This window comes from Chlorocebus sabaeus, chromosome 23 (assembly GCF_047675955.1).
Source record: "Chlorocebus sabaeus isolate Y175 chromosome 23, mChlSab1.0.hap1, whole genome shotgun sequence".
Lineage (NCBI taxonomy): Eukaryota > Metazoa > Chordata > Mammalia > Primates > Cercopithecidae > Chlorocebus > Chlorocebus sabaeus.
The window spans coordinates 31,079,129-31,095,103 of record NC_132926.1 but is presented as its reverse complement, the minus strand read 5'-3'; the positions used below and the strand labels follow the sequence as shown (position 1 = coordinate 31,095,103).

The window sequence follows — 15,975 nt, the reverse complement described above, 5'->3', positions numbered from 1 at the left end:
TGAGAAACTCCTCGGCCCCACCCCTCCACCGGCATTCTCTTTCTGCCCCACTCCCTTCACACCCAGCCAGGGGCCCCCCACCCTACCACCATAGCAGCCCGGGCTACCCACAGCCTGAGCCTCCAGGGCAAAGGGCTGCCTGCAGGGTGGAGACCTTGGATAATTCCAACCAGCCCTCTAGGCCTCCATTTGCCTTCTCCTACAAGCAGAGATGGGGAAACTTGACTCCTCCCTCCCCAGTTGGCTATCCCAAGCAAGGATCTGCAAGCAAGAAGAAAGCATTTTAAAAATCAGGGAGCTGTGCTCCCCTCTAAAACCTGAGACTAGAAAAGGGAGCAGCAAGGCAAAGGAAGAGTTTCAGGAGTGCGGAAGAAAGAGCCCCCTCTGGATGGGAAAATCAATGAAAGCCTTGCCTGGAGGAGAAGGGGATACAGCAACTGCGTGCTGATGCACAGGGGCTATCGGTCATGTGGAGGGAGGTGGGGTTGTTCTAAAGTGGGGACGGCTTGAGCAAGAGCCAGGAGAAGAGAACTGGGGGATCTACCACCTCCTTGCTTCAAGCCAAACTCTGTTCCCTGCTCCAACACCTGGGAATACGTGCCCCAGTTGCCCTGGTGATGCCGGATCTCCCCATCTCTCGTGCCCCAGAAAGAGGAGGCCATTCTAGTTCCATGGCCACAAACTGGGCCTTCCAGCCCCCTCTCCCTTAGCCCACACCTCCCTCTTGGACCTGAGTCCTGTCATCCTGGTTTCAGGGTGCTGAGGAATCGGGGTTGGGAATACTGTCACCATGCTACATGGTGCATAGAGACAGCTGTAAGGCAGGAGCCAGTGCTCGGCCAGGAGGGATGGGGATGACCTGGGCAGAGGCATATGCCAGCTTCATTCTCCGCTGCTGGTAGACGGACTGGCATCACACTCTGCAGGGAGGGGCGCTCGCAGGGAGGGGACAGGGTCTGCTTTACCTAACATCTTTATCCCTTGCATTTTTTCCTTCAGCCGGGAATTCTCCTTCACTAGGCGCTCAAAAGCTGTGGATGCCTCTCCTGAGGGCACGCTGCCCCCAGGGTCGTAGATCCGGTACGGTCCTCTCCCTTCCATGAGGGTAGCTCAGCCCCTGCTGTGGTGCCCGCCTGGCTGTAAGGACAACAGCAGCATATCAGCAGGCTGGCCAGGCCATGGGGGCATCCTTTGCAGAGAAGCTCTACTGTGTCAATGCCCCAGAAGGCAGTCCCCCGCTTTAGGCTGGTCTGACCATATTACAGCAAAGCAGGACAGTCACCTCCTTTTATCTGGACACTTTGCCTCTATTAATACAACCTTAGAATGGCATTAGTTTCTCTTAGCAGCCTCAATGCATTGTTGACTTGTTTGGAACAGGAGTCCAAATAAACAGTAGAGTGCAATGTGGGATATAAGAAAGAACCTGGACTTGGGGGGAAAAAAAACCAAATCTGAGTTCATGTCCTGTCTGTGAGGTCCAGAAGAACAGGAATCCCATATGTTTTACCCATCATTGCATCCTCAGAGCCTACCACAGTATTAGCTATGAATTTTGCCCAATAAACACTTACTCAATTAAAGGCCTAGCCATTAATTTACTACGGGATTGTGGGCAGTCCCTTCCCCTCTCTGAGGGAGGGAAATGAAAGTCTTAAGTTAATTCAGTAATCTTTAAAGTGAAATGCTTGTACCCTAAGGGATAAGCAAGTCAACCCAGTCCAAAGTTCCATTTATATGTGTACCATCTTCTTTAAAAAAAGAAAAGAAAAAAACACCCTGACTAATATTTAATACACCGTCACCCTCCTCCGTGAGTCTCATATCATGTATGGTCTGTCCCTTGCAGTTCTAAGGAACAGAGAATTTTTCATCAAACCACTGTCTATTTGAGCACCAAGGTTTTTTTAGTAATCTGTTCAGTTTCATCTGCTTTATGTCATTGAAACCAGTTGGAAAGGTGATTTTAGAATCCTAGCTCCGTGACTTAGCAGAGCAGCTCTCTGTCCATCCACTCATCCATTCAACAATTACTTATTGAGCATCGACTCCGTGCTAGGCACCAGTCTGGGTGCTGAGGAATTACCAGCAAACAAAACAGACAAAACTCCTTCGTGGAGTTTATAGTCTAGTGGTGAAAGCAGAGGAGGGTGGTGGGGAACACATTATTTCAGGAGATCAAAAAGTTTATGGACAAAAATTTGGCAGGGAAGGGTGAGGCAAGGAATTTCATGTTAAATGGAGCTGGCACGAAAGGCCCCATGGAGAAGGAGCTATTTTAGCAAAGACCTGAAAGGGGTGAGGGAACTAGCCATGAAGGTATCTGAAGGAAGAACACTCTTGGCAGAGAGAACAGTAAGGGCAGAGGCCCTAAGGCTGAAATACCGAGCCGGCCTCCAGCCCTCCAAACAGCTCTCCAGTATGAAAGGGCCCCCAAGGCCTCCACTGGGGACCTCAGAAGGGCTTGGGGGCTCAGCATCTTCCTCCCAAGGTCACCACCCCCAAGACAAAAACTGTTTCATCAGGAATCCTCAAAGACCCTCCCAAGTCCACACCATGCTCCGCGGGTTTTTGGTGCTGCCAGGCGACTAAGACCGTACCACCCCGCTCCCGGAATGGAAATGAAAGATCAGAGTGAGAAAGGATTAACGGCAACACCACCATCCTTGAATCATCTCCTTGCCAGGCACTGCATTAAATGCTTCAGATATACAGTCTTGGTGGAGTTGCACAGTAACTCTAACATGCATACTAATCTATCTGCATTTTACAAGGAAGAAACTGAGGTTCAGAGAGGTTAAGTAACTCAGCCACGATGACCCGGCCAGCAATAAGAGCCAAGATGCAAAGTCAGCTCTGCCTGCTGTGACTCTAACCCCCACCACACTCACACAGCCAGGACACAGAGCCAGAGGGGCAGACAGGGAGTTCAAGCCTGTTTGTAGGGCAGCACCACGCTATCGGGTCACCTCTGGGCAGTTTCCCTTGCCCTGCAGCATGAGAACCAATAAGGACTTTTCCAAGAGCATCCATAGGATGGATTGGGCCAGACCAGAAAGAAAAACGAAGTTCTGATAAGCAGGACCCCTGCTCCCAAAGACTGACAGACACAAGATAAATACACCATGTAGGAGGCACCCACACCCTGCTGAGCCCGAGAGGCAAAGGACGGCTACCCACACGCCCATCACAAGTCATCACCCGGCTTAGGGGCGACTTGTTTTTAACCTGAAAGGTCAATGTTCTACAGCAAAGCACAAAGCGCAGATGTTTCCACTGAACTAAGAAACAGTGTGGGGGCAGCACTTAGCACTGTAACTGGCACATAGTCAAGTACTCAGAAATGTTGACAGATGTTGGGGGTCCTTCCCCTCTGCTCGCCTCTGTCCTCACGAGCCTTGCCACCCAGTACAGCATGTGTCTGACTGGTGCAGGCATTGGCCATCCGGCTGGGAACTTCCTGAGGCAGGAGCATACTCTGCACATTTTTATATCCTGTCGGGAGCACAGGAGGGTGGGCCTTCCTTGAGAACTGCTTGGAGTTCAAGAAGAGTGAAACAGAGGACTAGAAGGGGCCTGGAGCCACCTTGCATGAAAAGGACAGCAGTGTCCTAGTTCCTGTCCACCACTATGCGTGCACCCCACATGGAACTCACAGTCAACACCACAAGAAGGCGTGGGGAATGTCTTACTCAATGTCTGCCTTGTCCTGTAGATTAGAGGCTGCATCAGGACAGAGAGCAAGTCCATTCTGTGTGCCAGGGTATCTTCAGAGTGGCCCAGAGTAGGGCCTCGGCAAACCTTGAATTCAGAGAAGTCAGACTGAAGGGAACGAGCCCTTGACCCTGACCCCGCCTCCTGCAAGGCCATGTCCAGCATCCCAGAGAGAGTCTACCCCTGACCCACTGACCAGATGCACTTGGACACCCAGACACTTCTAGAATCGGGGCTGGGCCAGCCATGCTCCCTCAGAGAGGCCCAGATGTAAGGTCAAGGGACAAAGCAGGAGGCAGGATGTGGGAACTGAAACCCACCCCATGTCCTCCGAAACACACAACACTCAGTTTCTCTTGGCGCTGGGGAGTCAACAAGGAAAGGGGTTCATGAGAAGCAAAAAGGGGGCAGACAGAGCTATGCTCCCCTACTTTAGCCTCAGGGGGCAGAGCTTGGGGAGAAAGAAAGGCAGCGGGCAGAGGACACGCAGGAGAAATATCCTATTGTGGGAAAACCCTCTCAGGAGACCAGAGGAGCCGCCCCCGGAGGGCCTGGACTTCTGGAGGAAAGAAAGACAAAGAGGGAAACAGGGAATTTCCAGGTCCTGCTGACTTCATGCCCAGATGGTCAGTGGCAGCCCCTGGATGACCACTGGGCAGACAGGAACTCTCCCTCTGATCAGTGAGGTTTTTATAACTTCTAGAGAGAGGACTCATTCTCAGGATGACACAGCTGGAGGGGACTCTCCAAGGGCAATGAGGCGAATCCTGCATTATCAGGTGGAGAGAAATGCGCCCAGAAACACTCAGTGGATGAGGGGCTGCATGAGAACATGACAACGGCACGTGCTCCCCTCTGCTGTCCTCAAACCATGAGTGTGTTTTCAAAGGCGAAAAGGAACCACTGACCACTCCCCTCCATACAGCAGTATCTGGAGTTCAGAGCCCAGGAGTCCTTGGGCATGAGCTCATCTGATTCTCACTCATGGCACAGGCAGTGCAGCAAGGCAAGGCCCTGAGCAGGGAAGGCCAAGGTCACAAAGGAGTCAGGATGGAGCTGGGACCAGAAGATCCCTGCTCTCCCTCCAGGGTGCCCACAGCCCATCCTCCATTTCCCTTCCTGCCCAGCAATCCAATGACACACCACAGGCCCCCGCCACATCTTCTCGCGGAGTCTCTATCCACCTGGCCTGGTTCCACAAACTACAAATCAGCAGGTGCTCCACCAGCAGTGGGACTCCAGCCCCCCTTGCCCAAACCAGAAACAGCTGGTGGTATAGAAGCAGCCAGCGCAGACTTTCTTCCAAAACAAGACCTCAGCCAGGGGGGCCTCCACAGCCCGCCCCAGAGGGGCCCTGGGGCTGCCCACCGGAACCAGAAAGGCCCAGTTTGGGGGCAGAAAGGGGCCCAGACAGACTGCAGGTCAGGCAACGACCACAGAGCGTGAAGATGGAAGTGATGCTGCTGAAACCGAAGGAGCCAGCCACTAGCAGGCAAGCACTTGTGGGTGGCAGGGAGGCAGTAGTCTCCAGGGCTCAAGTCTCAGCCCTACCCCAGGAAGAGAGGGGTGTGATAGAGACTACATTCAGAATTAAATTTACATTCCAGCTTTTGCACGGAAATGCTTTGGTCTGTCAGATTATCTTGCCATTAGCCATGTTCTGGTGGCTGCGTAGTGGGGTGGCCCCAGACCCCCCAAATGATATTCACTTGCATAGCCACTAACATTTGCAAAATACTTCATCGTGTCCCAAGCATTGTTTTTCCATCTGATTATCACAAGAGCCCTGGGAAGAAGGCAGGGCTGATACCTGCATGATGGACAAGGAAACTGAAGTCCAGCTTGGGGACTTAATCAGCCCAATTGAATGCCTCTGGTCACTGGCAGCATCCTGGGGCCAGCTATCCCTGCAACCCTGGAGCAGGCGATGCCCTCCCTGGCCCAGAGGGAGAAGTGTAAGCAAATCTCTGGTACAGGGAGGTGGAAGGTCATGCAGGCCAACATCTACCTCCCCAGCAGAGGCAAAGGCTGCCAGGGATGCTGGCAGGTGGGCTGGCAGAGGGGGCATAGGGAAGGGGTCTCCAGGAAAGACAGCACAGAACAGAATGTCAGAGAGGTCTGTCCTCGTGTCTACTCGGCTGTGTATGGAACCAGGGGCTCCTTCCCTCACATGCAAGGGGAGGAGCATGGGCCACAGAGAACCCGGGTGATGGCTAAAGCTGGCCTCAGGATCAAGAAGACCCAAGCCTCAGGAGCTAGCAGCAAGCTGCAGAAAGAGAGGGAGCCAGCACCATGGAAACAACGCTGCCTTGGAGGCAGGAAGAAAGGTCCACACAGGGAACGTGCTCGAGGCCAACCTTGCAAACACGAGGCCTGAGAGGGGCCCTCACCTGTACTAGCCTCAGCTCCGTACACCCTGTGGGCTGTGAGACCCTGGACCAGCCACTCACCTTTCCTGAGCCTCAGTTGCCTCATCTGTAAAACAGGAGTAATAATAGAACCTACCTGATAGAAGATCAAAGAAATCAAAGGAAACAATGTGTATAGTTGGAAGGGAATTCTCACTTTCTACTTTATGCAATACTCCCTGATTATCTGATTTAACAAGAAACACATCCTTGTTTTATAATAAGATTTCCAAAATAATAAGCATATACAGTAACTAGCTCAGTACTTGGCACACAGCAGATGCTTAACAAAAGGCTGAGGCAACCCCACAACCGTGCCCAGCTGATCTAAGGGCCAAGGCTTTTCCCATACGTTCCCTCCTTTAACAGGGGATTTTAGGCTCTTCGGTCAGCTCAGTAAGCTAGGTTCTGGCCTCCACTTATTCTCTAGTGATCTCAAATCACCATTTAACTGTGGTTCAGCAGGGTGCCTGGGCACACCACAGCTAGTGAAGATGTAGCTATAAGATGCCCTTGAACCACGATGCCACACTCACCAACGACTGGGAATCTGAGCCTCATTTCCTCTGTTGTAAACGGGAATATCCGGCAATTCCACCCAAGGATGAAAGGAAGTGAGACGCCATGATATCACACTGCACACATAGACAAAAAACTGTCCACATATTTGTGTTATGATGACCTCCAGTCCTCCCCCACCAATTTCCAGGCTGGGGAGACTGCAGCCTCAGGAGCGTCCATCAAAGGCCAGGTTGGAATTTTCGGGCAGTGAAACCACTCTGTTCAATACTGTAATGGTGGACACCTGCCATTCCACATTTGCCCAAACCCACAGAACATGCACCACCAAGAGGGAACCGGGATGTAAACCATGGACTCCAGGTGACAGTGGTGTCTATGTAGATTCATCAGCTGTAACAAATCTACCACTCTGGTAGAGGATATTGATAATGGGGGAAGCTATGCATGTTGGGGGTGGGGGGGGCGCAGTATATGGAAAATCTCTGTACTTTCTTCTCAATTTTGCTGTGAACCAAAACTGCTCTATAAAAAATAAGGTCTTTAATTTAAAAGAGAAAAGGACCAGGCTGTGCTCTCCTGATGGCTGTCAGGTTCACACATCAGTGAGGACACAGCACCTACTTGAGATAGTGTGTATTCAAGGACTCCATCCTGGCATCCTCACCAATAAGGAGCCCAGACTTAACTCCTCTGTCCTTGCAATCAACAGAGCAATAATGAGGCTGCAGGCACAGAGTCTCATATAAACAGCTGGGGCTCCAGAACTGTGGGATCTAGCCAAGGTACACTAGGGGAAACATCTTAACCCTCACTAGGCCTCAGTTACCTAAAAAGAGGAAGCTGCAAAAATAGTAATAACATGGGGGGTTGCACTGGACAATCTTTAAGGCCCCTTCTAATTCTAACATTTCAGAATCTGAAATTTATTAGCACTACTTTCTTTAACCTTCTAACCTTAAGATGGCTCCAATCCCCAGCTCCAATCCCTTCTAAGGCCCAGGTGGATTTCCCTAACCCATCAGTCCTCCCATAAGAGCTTTCATGGGTGCTGTCCCCTCCCCAAGTGCAGTCAGAGACCCTCAGCTGACATCCACAGCCCTGTGCCAGGTCCTCCCCTCCTGCCTAACTTGTACCAGGCTCCGGCCAAGCCTGCTCTGTGTTTCTCAACATGGCACATATCTTCCCATGTCCTTCATCCTCCCCTCCCCTGAGTCACCCACAAAGGAGGCCCCACTGTCTCCACTCAGCCTCCGAGGCCCAGGTTACACACCACCTGCTGAACACCTGAGCCAGAATTCACACTGCAAAAGAGGACTGGAGAGCACCTAACTAAGCCAGAGAGAGGGTGACATTCATTAGGTGCTACCCTATGCCAGGTGCTGGGCTGCACCATTATGCACATGACCTCATTTTCTTCTTGCCACACAGAGATGGAAATTATCATCCACACTTTCCAGCAAGGAAACCAATAGACGCAGTACATGGATGAGGAAGCAGACTCAGAGAAGTTAAGTCATTTGCCTGAGAATACACAGCTGGTTAGTGGTAGAACAAATAATGCAGCCTCAATCTGTCAGATTCCAAAACCGGTGCCCTTTCCACTGCTCTGCACTGCCTGGAGAGGCGGCAGGCTGACGCTCAGAGGTAGGAAACCAGACCTGCTTTCCAGTTCTCTAGAACATGCCCCAAGTTCTTAGCCCCTGCCTTTATATGTCTCTAGCTTTATATGCAACCAGGTGGCAATCTGCCCCTCATCACCTGCAGTCAACAGAGTTTAGAATCTCAGACTGGAAGGGAGCTCAGAGGACATTCCATCCTGTGCTTACCCAGTCCTCTGAGGAGCCCAGGGACTCCAGCTGGCCAACTTCAGCAATCCAGATCTCACCAACTTCCTCCCCAAAACAATTCCTGGGGCAGCCAGCACTGGCTATAGTTAGGCTGCTCCCAGTTCTGTTTCTACTGGCCCTTCTCTCCCCTCTGTGGTCCCCTGGAATAAGGAACAAGATGCCCATCTTCAGCAGGACAGCCCTGAAGACATTTGGAACCTGCAGCCTTCCTTTGAGGTTGATCAGCCCTTTCCCCTGTACTGTTCCACATAGGGGCTGCTAGCCCCCCACCAACCCTCTACCCCACACTATCTCTAGCTGGTTCTAGCACTGGACCCAACACTCCAGGCATGGCTTACCTGACCAAATGCACAGTGACTTTCACCTCCACCCTTTTAGGTAGTATATTCCTACTGAGGTAGCCTGAGTATACATTTGCTTTTCTTACAGCTGAGTCACCCACTGAAGAATGTCCTTTCTCAATGACAACAACCTGCATGTATGCCTAACTGGTGAGAACAAAGTTCTCGTGTAGCAACGTGTGCTTGAGGGCTGGGTGCGGTGGTTCATGCCTGTAATCCCACACTTTGGGAGGCTGAGGCGGGCGGATCACCTGAGGTCAGGAGTTCGAGACCAGCCTGGTCAATGTGGCAAAACCCAGTCTCTACTAAAAATACAAAAATTAGCCAGGTGTGGTGGCACACTCCTGTAGTCCCACCTACTGGGGAGGCTGAGGTAGAAGAATTGCTTGAACTCGGGAGGCGGAGATTGCAGTAAGCCGAGATCATGCCACAGCACTCCAGCCTGGAAGACAGAGTGAGACTCCATCTCAAAAAAAAAAAAAAAAAAAAAAAGTGTGCTTGAGGAGGTGTGACTTACCTAACAGGGCAGAAGTCTGATTGATTCAGTAATGCCTTATGTAGGAATCTAGAGATCTTTGCATCAGTACACCCAGAAGCTGGACAAAAATGTGCACTGCCACATGCTTTGTAATAGACAGTTTTGCTATTCTTGAATGTCCATCAAGAAGGGACTGGTTAAACATACTACCATTCATTTCATGGAATACTATACAGCCATCAAAAAGAATGGGGTAGATCGCTTGGCAATGATACAGGAAAATGCCCATAAAATATAAACCAAAGTGCAGATTTATATGTGTAACAGGACGCTATTTTTTTCAAAAACACATAACTCTGTGTGTGTGTGTGTGTGTGTGTGTGTGTGTGTGTGTGTGTGTATGTATGTATGTATGGAATCTTAAATGTGCATAGAAAAAGGCCTGGAAGCCCAGTGCTTTAGGAGGACAAGGTGGGAGGATTGCCTGAGGCCAGGAGTTCAAGACCAGCCTGGGCAAAAAGCAAGATCCTGTCTTTATTAAAAAATCTTTTTTACATTAGCAGAGCATGGTAGCCCATGCCTCGAGTCCCAGCTACTTGGAAAGTTGAGGTGGGAGGATCACTTGAGCCCAGGAGTTCAGGCTACAGTGAGCTATGATCATGCCACTGAACTCCAGCCTGAGTGATACTCTGTCTCTTAAAAAAAAAAAAGAAAAGAAAGAAAAGAAGAAAAGAAAAAAGTCTCAAAGGATACATACCAAACTGCTACTAGTACACTGCTCTACAGAAGGACCTGGGTAAGGAACTAAAACCAAAAGAAACTTTTGCTTTACCTATGCTATTTTAACTCTTTACATGGGAAAACTAGTCCTGTTCTTATACAATTATAAAATTAATTTTTAAATACGGTGGGGACAGAGGAAGGGGAAAGGAAGGAGAGAGAAGACAACTGTCACTTTTTTACTTTATATCTTTTGCACTGCTTGAGTTTTGGGGGGTTTTTCCCCAATAATCATGTGTTATTTGGTAATATTTTTAAAGGGAAACTTTAAAATATTTTTTTAAAAAAATTTAAGTGAGCTGGGTGCAGTGGTGCATGCCTGTAGTCCCAGCTACTCCAGAGACAGAGACAGGAGGATAGCTTGAAACCAGAGTTTAACCCTGTAACGCCCCTGCCTCCAAGAGGTAAGATGCCAATTTTGGGGATTCCCCTTACACAAAATATGGTGGAAAGAGGGTTTCACAGATTCAAATCCCGGCTATGATCCCTTCCCGAATGACCCTGGGCAGGCCTCACTTTCCTTGTTTCTCCCTATGGAAATGTTGTGAGGACCAAGTAGGAACCATAGAGTTCTCTGTAAACCTTAAAATGCTACCCAGACAGGAGCAATAATGGCTGTCAAGGAGCTAGAAAGGAAAAGGCTGGATAGGGGCTGAGGTACTCAGATAAAAGCCAAAGATGCCTTGTGTTAACAACAAAAGCTGAAAGCTACCTAAAATGAAGAGGAAAATGAATAAATACATTGTGGCAATTTCCTATCAGGGAATACTATACAGCAGTGAAAAAAGATGAGCCACAGCTGGAGATATGAATACAATAATCTGGGTCTCGCTCTGTCGCCCAGGCTGGAATGCAGTGGCATGATCTCAGTTCAGTGCAACTTAAACCTCCCGGCTCAAGTCATCCTCCCACCTTCCGTCTCAAGTAGCTGGGACTACAGGCATGCGTCACCACACCCAGCTAATTTTTGTATTCTTTGCAGAGATGGGATTTCGCCATGTTTCCCAGGCTGGTCTCAAACTCTGGGGTCAAGAGATCCACCTGCCTGCTCTGCCTCCCAAAGTGCCAGGATTACAGGCATGAGCCACAGCGCTCAGCCTAAATAACGTTTTTAAATATATAAAAAAAACTATGTATTATTTAGGGATGCACACGTTTATTTAAAAAAAAAAAAACTTTAAAGAAATGCAAGAAAAAAAAAAGCCACTAAATTCAGAACACTTGTTTCTTGTTGGTGGCTGATGAAGGAGAAATTTGAGGTGATTGGAAAATGTGTTATTTCTTAAACCAGATGAGTGAGCGTGCAGGTGCCTGTGTGTTACCCTCTATATCTGACAGACTCCTTCATTTTTTCTCTTTTCTTTTTACTGTATTTTTTGCTTTTTTTCTGCTTCAACTTTTATTTTAGATTCCGGGGGTACATGTGCAGGTTTGCTACCTGGGTGTACTGTGTGATTAGGGCAGGGATGATCCCATCACCTGGGTACTGAAAACAGTTCCCAACAATTTTTCAACCCTGCCTCCCTCCCTCCCCACTCTAGTAGTCCCCAGTGTCTACTGTTGCCATCTTTACGTCCATGAGTACCTGAATTTAGTTCCACTTATAAGTGAGAAAATGCAGCATTTGGTTTTCTGTTCCTGTGTTAATGTGCTTAGGACAATATTTTCTAAAAGTCTATGTTGCCAGTTTCCTGGGGACCGGATCAGGCAGGAGTTGCACCTGCAGAGACAGAAATGGGTGGAGAGGGACCAAGGCTCCTGAGACTGCTGCTGAAGCTGACTGTAATGAAGGCAGGGGATGAGCGGCCTGAAGGCCAACAGAGAGCCTGGCCAGTGCTCTGCCGAGTAGGTGGAGACCGAGCCAAAGGCCTTTGACTCATAGGGCAGTCCCATACCTGCCCTGGCCTCTCAGCGTGACTCCTTGGTGACACAACTCCCACAGCACCCACACACCTACACCCACTCCCCCCCACCACATACCCCTGCCTGGGCTGCCCGGTTTGTCCCCTGTGTAGGTGCTCAAGGACACAGAGCTCCTGCCTCTCAAGGAACAGCCTCAGGGTGAGGTCCTTGGGAGAGAAGAGTTCAGCTCTGCACAGAGCAGCCCTCAGACAAAGAGCCAGCTGCTGCTTGCCAGTCATCCGTTCCAATCTGAAGAGTGACTGTCGTGGGCCAGTCATGGGAAAATCATCAAGAACTTCCCACAACGGTCATGGCGGCTGCCAAGGTCTTTCCAGAGCACAGAACAAGGGGACGCAGCTACCCTGTGCCTTCCTGTGGCAACTCTCTGGAGGATGCCCGGATACCTTCCCTACAGATGGCCAGGGATAGGAGGGGCAGGCACTGCGGGCATGTGGGGACATAGCAGCAAGAATCTAGGAGGGCAGGCACAGCAAGGCCTGGCCCAGGGGGAAACCAGGAGCTGCCAGAGCCAAAGAGAGGGTGACCCAATCATTGGTTGTTGGTTGTTACAGAGGTTTTAAGACTTGGAAGAGAATGCCCTGAGATGCCAGACAGTGAAACGTTTTCATTCTGCAGCTGGGAAACCAAAGCCGACAAAGGGGAACAGACATGCCCACATGGGACAGCAGTAGCACAGAAGAGATGCATACCCCGTCCTCTGGTGGCCACTGTGCACTCTCTTACCACACCATGCTACTGCTCAGCCTCTGTCCGTCCCTCACAGTGGTCAGGTAAGCAATGAGGGAAAATGATGGAGGTGAGAAAGGAAGAACCCGCGCTGATGTGGGCCCACAAAAGCAAGAAGTCTGGAACAGCACTGGAAGGGGCTGCCTACAAGGTGGGGAGTGCCCTGATCCCAGGAGTCAGGGCCACGCAGAGGGGCACCAGGGTTGTTGAGGGAATTCAGGCCAGGTGTCTTCAAAGCCCCACCCACATCTGAGTTTCTACCACTCCAAACAGGGACAGATGCTTGAGACAAAGCCAAAGACAACTCATCCAGAGGGGACACAGCATGGTCCACAGGTGGCAGAGGGTTGAAGGCAAGTGTCTTAGTCTGCTTTCTGCTACTATTCTGTTGAATATCACAGACTGGTAATTTATAAAGAACGAGTTTATTTGGCTCACGGTTCTGGATGATGAGAAATCCAAGTGCCTGACACCACCATCTGACAAGGGTCATGCCAAGGTGGAAGACAAAAGAAGAAAACCAGTGATTGAAATAGAGAGAGTACTGACCAAACTGGCCCCTTTTATAACTAACCTCCCCCTCCCCCCGCCCCGTGATAGTGACATTAATCTATTTATGAGGGCAGAGCTGACAATCCATTCATGAAGCATAGGGATTATGTTTCCAACATATGAACTTTTGGGGGACACATTCAAACCTTAGCAGCAAGTTATCCAGAGCACAGAACATCAAACCAGTCTCATCATCTCCTACTGGAATCCTGTTCATGATTAGCATCATTAACGATAATAGCAACGACCATTTACTGAGTGCTTACCACACTGTTGGCCCGTGCTGAGTGCTTGCCACATACTGTCCCATTAATTCCCACCATTCTAGGAGGTAGCACTGATGTCATACAGAGCTGACAGGTGAGGATGCAGAGGCCCAGAGTGACAGACGCAGCACCTACCCAGGTCTGCCAAGTACTGAATCATGCGCTCTTCACCACGGGTGCTCAAGGAGCAGCCCGGACCAACGGCATTGGCACCGCCACCATCCACTGGATCAGATGCTCTGGAGTTGCAGCCCAGCAATCTGTGTTTAACAACCACCCTCTACCTCCACCCCCAGGATTCTGATGTATGCTCAAGTTTGTGTACCAACTGCTCTGACCATTTCCCCATGCTGCTAAGGAGAAAAATCAGTATTTCTGTGTCTGGTATCAAAATCTTCTAGGGTATTTCCCAGGCCAACTTGTCAATTCTCTCAACCTAGGAGAGGCTGATTCCAGATATTCTGACTAGTCTACTAAGTCCCAGAACAGACCCAGGTTCCACTCTGCACTTCGTCATTTTTTTAGGGTCCGACCTGGAAGTCACTTCCCTCCAGAAGACCCCCCCCAGCCATCTGGTGCCCCCAAATTACTCTGCACTCCAGTTATACCTATGCCAATCCGACTCATTTGGCACTTACTGGCACACAATGCCTTTCAGGTCTCACTCATAGCACATCTCCCCATTTGACCAAAAGTTCCTGGAAGGCAAAGCCAGCTCCTTATGCACCTGTGCATCAAGAACACTGCATGGTACTGGGCGCAGGAGCCATCAGGAAATGATGCTTGGGAGAGTGCTGGGAGAGCAGACTCTGGTTCTACTCCTGCCTTCTCATCTCTAGGCCTTAGTTTCCTCATTTGTGAAATGTGCCATTATTCTACTCATTCATTGAACCAACTCAGAAAAGCCATCCACCAGGCACTCTTCTCCCGCTACAGAAATACACTCGAGAGGACTACACTCACCCCCTTCTATTCTAGGAAAAGAGAAAGACAATAAACACTAAAAATAATTTGCCAGACACTAAGTTCTATGCATATGCTTTCACATCAGCAAATAAACGAGATTCTTTCATAGCATGATACATGCATGAGAAAAGTAAAATAGTAATGACAGAAAGTGAAAAAAGGGGCTGCTTTGCATAAAAAGATCAGGGAAGGCCCCTCTGAGGAGCTGACATTTGAGCTGAGACTTGATCGATAAGGAAAAACCAGTCATGGGAAAAGCTGGGGAAAGATGTTCTGGGCAGAGGGAGCAGCACGTTTGAAAGCCTAAGGATGAGAACAAGCTTGGCTTGCTGGAGGGGGAAAAGCAGGCCAGCATGGTGTGGCCAAATCACAGCGGGTAAAACAGTAACCAGTGGGTTGGAGAGAGAGGCAGACAAACAACCACCTACAACGCTGCCTCACTCAAATCAGGTCGGCCTGACCCAACCGGGACATCCGGGCCCCAAGTCACAGGCAGCACTGGGGGTAAGGGTATGACTCAGACCCCACAGCTTCCTGGGGCCCCGAAAAACCTGGTGGGGGTATCCAGGGGTAGGCATCAACCCTCAGCATGAGTGCCATGCCATACCCATGGAACACCCAAGACTGGGAGACAAACACGGTTACATAAGCATGTAGAACACTGCACACTCCCAGTGGCAGCTTCCAGAGAGGCATGATCAATTGCTTCCATGAAGTGCCAGTCCCTGATCACATTATTTTCCCGGGACACAGCAGGACAGCAGCCTTGGTCAGGGGAAAGGGAACACAGTCCAGGATTCAAGGGTTGCTAGTCTTGGGAAAGTCTTAACCTTCTCTAGGCCTCAGTTTCCTCATCTGAAAATTAAGAGTTGTTGGAAAGATTAAGAGAGGCTGGGCGTGGCGGCTCACACTTGTAATCCCAGCACTTTGGGAGGCTGAGGCGGGCAGATCACTTGAGGTCAGGAGTTTGAGACCAGCCTCGCCAACATGGTGAAACCCCGTCTCTAACTTAAAATCAAAAAATTAGCCGGGCATGCTGGCGGGTGCCTGTAATCCCAGCTACTTGGGAGGCTGAGGTAGGAGAATAGTTTGAACCTGAGAGGCAAGTTGCAGTGAGCGGAGATTGCGCCACTGTACTCCCAGCCTGCGTAACAAAGTGAGACTCTGTTTCAAAAAAAAAAAAAAAAAACAAAACGGAATGTAAGCACAGTGCCTGGCACATAGTAAGCTATTAGCAGTTTTTTCACTGCCTCAGTTTCTTCTGTTGCAAAACAGAGAACACCACGGGGATGCTGAGTTTGTACTAATTAATATTCTACCCTCCTAATACAATTCTACCCTCCTTTGTCAAGGATTTTTCTTAAAAATTCTGAGTCTCCTTTTCTGACCTCTCATCAGATGCCAAATTCCCCTCTATCACACCCCATTGTTTGGAAAATGAGTAAGTGCTGA

General features: G+C 49.7%; 1 protein-coding gene across 7 annotated transcripts in view; it reads right to left on the bottom strand.

Annotated features, from left to right (window-relative positions):
• TNIP1 (TNFAIP3 interacting protein 1) overlaps positions 1–15,975 on the bottom strand; it is a 57,275-nt gene that overhangs the window by 34,040 nt on the left and 7,260 nt on the right. For 5 of the 7 annotated variants that reach the window (XM_008015032.3, XM_008015035.3, XM_008015036.3 and 2 more), the window contains exon 2: positions 966–1,137. The exons of the other annotated variants lie outside the window; for them this stretch is intronic. In XM_008015032.3, coding sequence (XP_008013223.3) covers positions 966–1,101 — 136 coding nt within the window. In that variant the 5' untranslated portion in view covers positions 1,102–1,137. The remainder of the gene's footprint in view (positions 1–965; positions 1,138–15,975) is intronic. 7 annotated transcript variants of the gene reach the window in all.